Here is a 10,000-nt window from a genome sequence, read left to right as displayed (position 1 = left end):
AGCACAACGGTGGTTGGCAGCACACTCACAATGGCAGACCCGATAAAGAATACGAACACAAGAAAAAATGAAACAACAAAAGTAACAGAGTACTTGACTGTAAATGATGTGCCTCTTAGGAGAAAAAATATGTTTTGAGTACCACCATATTGAAATGATGTATTGAATAACATAAGATTTAATGGCAGATGCATACACTTACAAAGTAAACTGATTGTTTATTCTTGAATTCGCTCTGTCTACAATGTACCAGCTTGTGTGTTCTCTTTTCCCAGGCGTAAAATTGATGCTGGCCGTGTACTTAGTATACTGACAGCTTTGCTGCTATGTTTCTTCCATAAGCAAGGGCACATGTGGCCATTGATGGTCATGGGATCAGCACTATGTATTCGGGTGGCTGTCATATCCAACTTTGGCTGCGAGGGCTCTGTGATGTTATGCATGACCTTACAAAGAATTATGTGGTGCTGGGAAAAAAAATGTTCCCCTAAAACTGCCACACTGCGACATTACATGAAAAAATTATGCCTAATAAGGTCACCAAGCAATACAGTTAAATCTCTGCGAAAAATGCTTTGACAAATTTTACAGATCAACACTAACTGTTGCCGCCGGAGTGCAAGGCGAGTGTTCAAGCACGGGTAAAACGCGTGCCGAAAGAAATCTCAGTCCAAAAGTTTGTTTTAAAATATTTACGGAAAATTCAAAGCAAACAATCTACGCAAGATTAAAGAAAAAAGTTGTTACACATGTAGAATAAAAGCCAAAAAAAAGAAAAAATTTATCTTCTCTAAACTTAGCTTTTCTTTCCTTAGCTGTTTCTATATTTAAAGATTCTTAACTACTTCTTCTGTACGTTTAAAACGTATGGCGCAGCACTTTCAATTAAGTGCTTTGTCTTACATGTTACTTAGAACACAAAATACGCACACAAGGTACACAAGGCACAGTTTAAAACCCTGTGCCCTTTACACCTTACACATGGCAAGGCTGATCAGTAACTGAGAATAATGTTTAGTCAGAGAAGTTAAAAATAGCTAGAATATACTAATTCAATTCAACTTATGGGGGTTATAGGAACCTCCCATAGATTATGCACTATCATTTAGTAAAACATTTATGATTCTTATGTAACTAGGAAATGGCTCTTGCACTAACAGCTACAATTATCTGCTCAAAATGTATCTATTTTCTAATCAGTTTATATTTACTTGTAGGTATTCCACAAATTTGACAAAATGAAATTATACATCAGCTCAAAATTTTAAAACTAGGACAAAAAAGAGTGAGACATTTGAAACATTTGAGTATCAATGTTTGTGATACTAGAAATTTTAATTAATTTGACTTGCCATGAAAACTTACCTTTCAGTAAATATTAACCAGACCGCATTGTCATTGCCGTTTAGTAAAACAAAATGATGCACTTTTAAGTACAGATAACCACAAATACAGTAATGCTAAGAAGAAGAAAAAAAAGTACAAAATCTCATTAAAAATGAAAGGCTAGGCTTACCATGCTGTGTGAACAGATCACTGTGAACTATATCAATCAAACAGTACAGCTTCTGACGCACTAAGCGTCCAGGTGGAACCTTCAGAATGAATTCTGTAAATAGTTTGCTATTTAAAAAAAAAAAATGAAACAAATTAAATGTGCTTAAAATATTTTAAAAAGCAGAAATGTGAGTAGCATCTATAGAAAAATAAATGTGGTTGGCATCTAAAACAGTGAAATATATCTTTAAATTTCAATGAAAAAAACAAGTTTAATTTGAGATTTCTTTTCTTCTAGATACAATTGTTACAAATTATTTTCTTGCATTTTAACCTTTCCAGGATTTAATTTTCATTTATAACACATTCCGTTTTTGAACTAAAAAAATTGTCAAAAAAATTTCACTCATTGAACTTCACTTCACAAAGTACCTTTGCCACACAGTTCCAGAGGTCTGCATTTGAATGTTTGCCTTGGCGCTGTGTGTGCAGTTTGCATACCCTACTCATGTCTGCATGAGCTTTCTTCCGGGTCCTCCTGATTTTCTCCCATACTCCAAAAACCCCAACCCCATGATCTTAAGCTGGACAAGCTAGTTACAAAATAAATGGTCGAATGTGAATTTATTTAAAGGAAGAAAAAAAAGGCCAGTTGTGGTCTAGGACATAGACTATTGGGGTGCACCAACCAGTTGGCATAAATAATTCCTACCTCTAATAATAAGAGTAGCAGCTGTTCATGGTTTAAGGATTAATGTTGTTTCTTAATAAGGATGATTGTGCATTAGCAATTATTCAATGGCTGACATCCAAGAAAAGAATGATGAGCCTTTTATATAGGAACAAAAAGACACACTCATTTAATTTATATAAAAAAAAACACGCAAGTGAGAAACAAAACTTCTACGGTGCAAACGTATTTTTAATGACAGATGTGCTACTGAAACAGGATATAAAAGAATACATTTATTCATAGACAGATACAGCCAATCAAAATATGTGAAAAATAATGTGCTATGATGTAGTGTGCTGCCTGCCTATCATAACATTTCAGAAATTTTCAGTTGTTTGTGACTGAACTACCTTTAAATACCACCAGGTGGAGCAATGAAAGGTTGAGATGATTTATAGCTAGTTATGGCCAACATTCAAACTGCAATCAATACTCACCAATATTCTTTTTGCTTAAATCAGAACACTTTAAAAGTAATGTTTTTCAGACTAACGTCCTCACAGATAAAATTAAACGCAATTTTCTTGTGTAGAAAATAAAGACAGTAGGTAATGCATTTTATTTAATTGTGCTTTTCAAGGCATTCAAGGGGCACATTACAAGATAAAAATCATAAAAGACATAACTGTAAATGGTAGCCATAATGTTGATAAATGTTCTATGAAAATGTAGACAACCAAATTCCACCCGATAATAAAATAATTTTTTATGAATTGGTCTTTAACCAAGTGACTTACAACATGGCACGTCATAATTTTAATGTGCTTAATATAATATTAAAATGTTTATATCCAAAATTATAATGTTTATATCCTGTGAAACAAAAAATATTATCGTATAATGTCTTCTCCTTTTGTAATTGTACTACAGAGTAGTAAGAACACCACATGTTATTTAAAAAAAAACACACAGTAATATTAATATAAAATCAAGCATCTAAGAAGTAAAAACATATCACATGTGGTTATTTTGAAAACACTGACATTTCTTTTTCATGACCTTTATTGTCCTCATAGTGGTAATGGCCGATATTTTAATAAAAGTGCATTATACTGAGCTGACTCAAAGGCTGATCAAAGCATTACCTTTTATTCTCTTTCATGCTCACTTGCAAACCAGTTACATAGCAGACATTAGGGAATTTGAAAAAGACAATAGTTAGTGGTGATGAATCCCATGCACAGTCATTGTCTATATGAAGTTTGCAAGTTTTCCTTCCATTTCCACAAAGACATGTCTAATTATTAAATTAAAGGGTTAAACTGTGTTTATTTTTTAAGTTTTAATTTCTTTCTTTCATGACCTTTATTGTGATTTCAATGATAGTCGCGCGGTGTGGATGAATAAGGATTGTTTGAGTTCACTGTAGTGAGATTTCTGAGGTAGATTTAAAGGACAAATGCAACAATGTCTGGCACTCGGGAGATATTAAGCATTGCTACTGAAACCTTTACAAATGTTTACATTTATGACAATCATTTCTCTTTAAACCTATATGAACTATGAACATACTCAATTCAAGGCAGATTATAATTGTTATAATAACATTGAACTTCTCATGTTTTGAAGATGACAGTTATACTTTAAATTGTCCATAGCATTGTCTTTTTGAAATACCTACAACATTGTACAAATTAAAACTTTGTACTTATCTTGCTTCACTTTTTATGTCCCGGCAATACAATATCAAATAGTATTTACTTTAACCAAGTCTAAGAAAGCAGAATTTTCCTTACAAATACAATATGCGTAAAAATATGGCACATTAATGAGAAAAAGTAAACGAAGACCCTAACTATTATATGTCTGTAAGGGGTCAGTACAATAATTTTGAAATTACATTTATTTTATTTTTTTTTCATAATCATAGCTTACTCTCATTTGTTCCATACACTTGCTTTGTTCAGTGAATTTGTATTTACTAATTTTATTAATATTATATATATATATATTTAAATATGCATCTCCCTGATTATTATATTCATCCTTTGAAAATGTAATTGTCACAATATTAAGCACAGTGTTAAACCTGGGTTTAAATTGCACAACACATAAACAAAGCAAAAAAAAATTTAAAAAAATGGGGCAACATATAAGAATATAAATCGTCTTATTACTTACCTAAGCTCCTTTGGATCAAAAACAAGCTTAACATCATTCACAATAGTTGGTACATATTTCAGTGCAGCTCCCTAAGCAATACAGGAAGAAATAAAAATATGAAATAAGCCACAAGATGCAATTCTAAATTATATAAAAGTACATTTAATCATCTGCATTTCAGTTTACTGACATAAGTTTTGCAATAAGTCTATAAATTGATTAGGAGAATAGGGTAGATCTTGTACTGATTGATGGATTGTTATCATTTGTGTCATTTAACATAGCTGGTTACAGTATTAGAAATATGTTAAGTTAATTCATACTATTTAATAACTCTTCAGTATCACTGTTCAGACTATAAAATAATATACTTAACAAGATAGATTTCTCTAAGGGGTTAAAGTGAATGTGAATAGCTTGTTATGGAAAAATGGCTATGCCAGGATCATGAGAAAAGTAATAAGAGATAACAATACTTGACATTTTTAAATATATCAAAATTTCCCTATCTAGGGAATGAGACAAATCATAAGTCTTTTAATATATTTCTTTATTGATGCCTCTATTACAAGTTAATTGAAAACCAAGACTTTATTGATTACCTCCTTCGACAATGCACCATACGTCATTTTTAAGCGCAAGAAAATTGTCTCAAGATGCCCATTTGTCTTCTTACCATTAAGTCAAGGGCCAAAGCTGTCCATTAACTGCAGACAACTGTTCCAATCAAACTACATTTTTGGGGAATAATACATTATGCTTCTCATAAAGTCTGACATACATTAACAAATGTAAGAAGTTTAAAGGATAGGCACATATTTATTACCACTCTAACTAACACCTGCAAGTACTATAAGAACTAATTGGAAGCAACAGAACATATATTTTTAAACGTGAAGAAACCTGTGAGAAAAGTGCCAGGAATTGTTGACCCAGACTTTGAAAAGAACATCTCTTGAATGAAAAAAAACAGATCAGTCAATACTAAACATTTTGTAGATTTTATTATGGGACACACCCTGTAATTAAACAACCCTATCTATATCTATGTATATACTGTATATATATCTACAGTTTATATAAAAAAATTACCCCCCCCTTTCAAAATATTTACATTTAGTTGCTGTGCAACCTGAAATGAAAACACACAAAAAAATATTTATCCAGCTATATTTGGTCAATGCAACTTAAAACAGCCAAGTGAAAGATATAATAGCAACATTTCAGAAAAATAAAAATAAAAAACAGTCTAGTTATGCCAGTGCAATATTTAGCTATTATCATTTATGATGTGAAAAAGCAACAAAAAAAATCTTTTTATCCACGATATTAAAATGACTTTCATGAAAGTCATTTTTACCAGCATTTAACTGATATTTAGACTATATATTTAAAACAATGTAACACAGACAAGACGTCCCACGTGCTTACCCGGATGGGCTGCCTCAAAATGGGACCAGAGTGTTGCCGTGCAGCGGGCGACACCTCAGCAACATACCAGTTCCAATCCCCAACAGGCCTGACCCCATTGGCTCTCCAACAGTTGACTCTTCCAGGGATGAGGCTCGGGAGGACTTTTCCCCCATCCACTACATAAGGTGAGCATAGCAGGGCTACTCCCAGAGAGCATAAAGGAGTCTTCTCTGTTCTTTTAGAGCTGCATGAAGTCTTTTATTATTTACTTGCAAGTTAGAGGACTGCCTGCAGGGTTGGTTGCAGTTTAATGTCATATGGTTACAAGACATGGACACTATCCAGTGACATGAGACGAAGACTAGACCCCTTCAGTACTGTGTCTCTTCGGAGAATCCTTGGATACCACTGGTATGACTTTGTTTTGAATGAGCGGTTGCTAAAGAAGTCCCAAAAGAGGAACATTACCTGCATTGTATATATTGCATATTGACATAATGGATCAGAAGGCGTGAGCTTATTCAGTGCGAGCAGGAACACGCAGGTGGCCGGTTGCTGTGTGCTACAACATGCTTGACCTAGCAGCAATGAACACACATGTACTGTACAAGGCATGCACGGGTCCACTGAGAAAAGAAGAGTGTTCTTTGGTCACCTTGCAGAGGAACTTCATCATCTCTTCTTACAAGAAAAGGGGATGGAAAAAGAAAAAGAGGATACAACATTGACAAAATTCTGTTCCAAGGCCGCCGCATCCCCCAGGAAAGCAAACTCAGTCAGTGTCAGGTGCCCCTTCAATGTAATAGGAACCACAGCATTGAGAGAAATGTTTACATTGCAACAAGTACACATGTCGTACATGTAGGAAGGACAGTCCTTGGGTGTATGTGAACTCTTAACATTTGAATTTGATGATTGCATATAGCGTGGAACTGACCTCTCTGTACTATTCTTTCCTCTGCATGTCCTGGAGTACAAAAGAAACACCACCATGCACCAAAATGTGGAGACTGGGCAAAATCGGGGGGAAAAAAAAAAACACGCTCACGGATTACAACCGCAAGAATGTATGCGAATGAATATAAATGTTGCATCAGTGCCACAATGTTTTCTGAAATGTACTATACAGGTCATAAAATGAATAATTACAAATATTATATATACACCTATGTCTCTCTCTGTTTTTTTTTGTCAGTGTGGCTTTGACATCATACTAATACAGTGCATACTAATTCAGTGTGAACAGGTACACTCAATAAAAGAGAATAAAAAAAATTCAAATGACAATGACATGAAACGAAAAGCTGTGATTCAGAACACTGCTGCAGAACCATTTTTTTAGCCTGCCACAGCTCAGGTCATGAGCATTACCCCTTGCAATTCCTGCAGGATTATGTTGTTAATGTGAAAATGGCATCGACACCTGTTAGACTTCTCGTCAGAAACATTTGTTTTAAAATAAATGCTTCAGAGAACTCACTATTTAAAAACCAAGTAGTATTCACACATTACAATGAAGAGTTTTCTACCACCATAGGTCTTCCGAGTTTAACGTGTCATTTTAAAGCAAAGCATATGTTTGTTTCTACCATGCCCAATGACACACAACAAACCACCATGGATCAATTCAGCCGAACCATGAGCAGACCATCATCTGCTTAGCTAACTACTACTACTGCAAAGTGGCCATTAATGGAATGCTGTCCTATCAACATCACTGAAAGACCAGGGTCTCAATAAACATACAAGCATTGCCAATCACAACCCATTTTACTAGCTACTGTCAATAACGATGATCATGCATAGGGTTCACAAGCTGTCCTGGGACAGAAAGCAACTTAGAGCAGAAAAACTAGCACAAGCAAGTTACACTGAATTCACTGGGGATCACTGGATGTCAGTGAGCAATCATATGTTCTTGGGCGCAACAGTGCACTTCATCGATAAACAATGGTGTATGCATTTGCATTACCTGTTTAAAAATGGCAGAAAGGAATTTTGCCAATGCTTATGTTGAACAATTAATGGCAGTAGTGAGGGAATGGGAGACAGAACATAAAATGACTACAGCTGGGACATACAGCAACCAAATGTCAACACTGCACTGACGCCACTACTGTACTAGCATATGCCTTGTATAGCACACATTATACAGAGAGTAATCACTGTATCATCATAGCTCTTCATAATGGTGGATTTGACAGCTTTAACCAAATGCCATAAGTTAGTCTGGCATTTCAAACATAGCCCACTCAAGCAAGATCTCTTGTCGAGGTGGCCTTCCACCCGGGAAATGGGCAGAAGGTGCGTAGCGCAGGCGAGACGAGTTGGCGAGCAAAGCAAGCAGGGGGAACAGCCTAGTGTATATATACAAACATATATATACACACATTCATATCAATACTAATAAAAGGCAAAGCCCTCAATGACTCACTCACTCACTCACTCACTCACTCACTCACTCACTCATCACTAATTCTCCAACTTCCCGTGTAGGTAGAAGGCTGAAATTTGGCAGGCTTATTCCATACAGCTTACTTACAAAAGTTAAGTACGTTTTATTTCGAAATTCTATGTGTAACGGTCATAACAGTCGATAACAGTCGATAACATCCGCCATATTGAACTTATTTATGGCCCCATCTTCACGAAATTTGGTAGGTGGCTTCCCTGCGCTAACCAAAACCGATGTACGTACTTATTTCGGTGGTATGACGCCACTGTCGGCCAACATATTGAATTTTCCAAACGTTACTAATTCTCCAACTTCCCGTGTAGGTAGAAGGCTGAAATTTGGAAGGCTCATTCCTTACGTCTTACTTACAAAAGTTAAGCAGGTTTCATTTTGAATTTCTATGCATAACGGTCAGAACAGTCAACAACGTCTGCCATATTGAACTTTCTTATTCATGGCCCCATCCTCACGAAATTTGGTAGGCGGCTTCCCTGCGCTAACCGAAACCAATGTACATACTTATTTCGTGGTATGACGCCACTGTCAGCCGCCATATTGAACTTTCCAACGTCAATAATTCTCCAACTTCCCGTGTAGGTAGAAGGCTGAAATTTGGTACTTATTTCGGTGGTATGATGCCACTGTCGGCCGCTATATTGAACTTTTCAACAGTCTTTGTTACTTATGGGCCCATCTTCAAGAAATTTGGTACGCGGGTTCCCAACGCTAACTGAATCCTACTTACGTACATATATATGTCCATAGCCTGCAGCTCAGTCACTGTGTGAGGCGGCGTTGGGTCCCCCATCCCAACGCCTCCCACATTGTTGGCTGCCTGCCTATATAAGGCCGTCCGTCGCTCCAGTCTCTTCATTCCCTTCTTTGCTTCGCCATGGGATTCACGTCTCCCTGCTGATAACTACAGCCTTTTTATTTAATCCACGGCTTCTCCACTGTTTTATTGTTCATTTATTACAATTATAGTTATTGTGTAGGTATTTTAGACTTACTTTACATTGTTCAGGTACCCATTTCCTATTATCATTCCAACCGTACCCGCATTAACATGTCTATCAAGGTGGTCACCATCGATCAAAGAACTGTCACTTACTGAGTGGTTTCCATGCCCGGAGATGGCACCTATCTTTTCCATTCTCTGTGTTACATATTGCACGGCCATATCATCACTCTTGATATCTGGAGAAACATTGTGTCTTATGTATTGAATGACTGGGACAGGTTCAAGGTGTGGACTGATGACGGTACAGGAGATAATTATACTACACAGGAGCACTATAAGAGTGAAATGCTTAAGCCCTTCACCTATGGTTCTGCATGCGAGTTGATGGCTGCCGCTGAATTGTTCGGTTGTCGCTTTCAAGTGTACCGAAATGGCCAAATGTTTTACACCTTTGGACAACCGCCAATGCCTCTTAAAACATCTTAGATTCACAGGTGACGATTTCAGTAGTGGACACTTTGATGTTTATGAAGGTTTAAACTCTCAAAAGCTGGATGTGAAGTTATCAATGAAACTGGTTATATACTTACAACGCTTGACAGATGCCGAATGTCACTTCAACACAAGTCCTACAAATACTGTCGTAATTGAAACAAACCATGAAACTCAAACCGATTATGACAGCAGCAATCCAAGCTGTGAGATCTGAAACAAGATTACTGCTCACATGGCCAACTGTACGTTGCATGCTTTAGAGTAAGCTCAGCGCACACCTTGGTCATATTACAACCGGAGGGCCGAACTCACAATGCGGTATACAAAGAGATCCTTCACAAAT

At 36.3% G+C, this 10,000-nt stretch overlaps 1 protein-coding gene across 1 annotated transcript in view; it reads right to left on the bottom strand.

The window, feature by feature from the left end:
• Positions 1 to 10,000, bottom strand: part of dock1 (dedicator of cytokinesis 1) — a 710,521-nt gene that overhangs the window by 549,198 nt on the left and 151,323 nt on the right. Inside the window, exons 25-26 of the mRNA XM_039774569.1 lie at positions 4,352 to 4,422; positions 1,517 to 1,623 (exon numbers count right to left, since the gene is read on the bottom strand). Coding sequence (XP_039630503.1) covers positions 1,517 to 1,623; positions 4,352 to 4,422 — 178 coding nt within the window. The remainder of the gene's footprint in view (positions 1 to 1,516; positions 1,624 to 4,351; positions 4,423 to 10,000) is intronic.

The sequence above is a fragment of the Polypterus senegalus genome, chromosome 1, assembly GCF_016835505.1.
Source record: "Polypterus senegalus isolate Bchr_013 chromosome 1, ASM1683550v1, whole genome shotgun sequence".
Classification (NCBI taxonomy): Eukaryota; Metazoa; Chordata; class Cladistia; order Polypteriformes; family Polypteridae; genus Polypterus; species Polypterus senegalus.
Note: the sequence above shows the minus strand (reverse complement) of the source record. Positions and strands in the feature narration are given on the sequence as shown.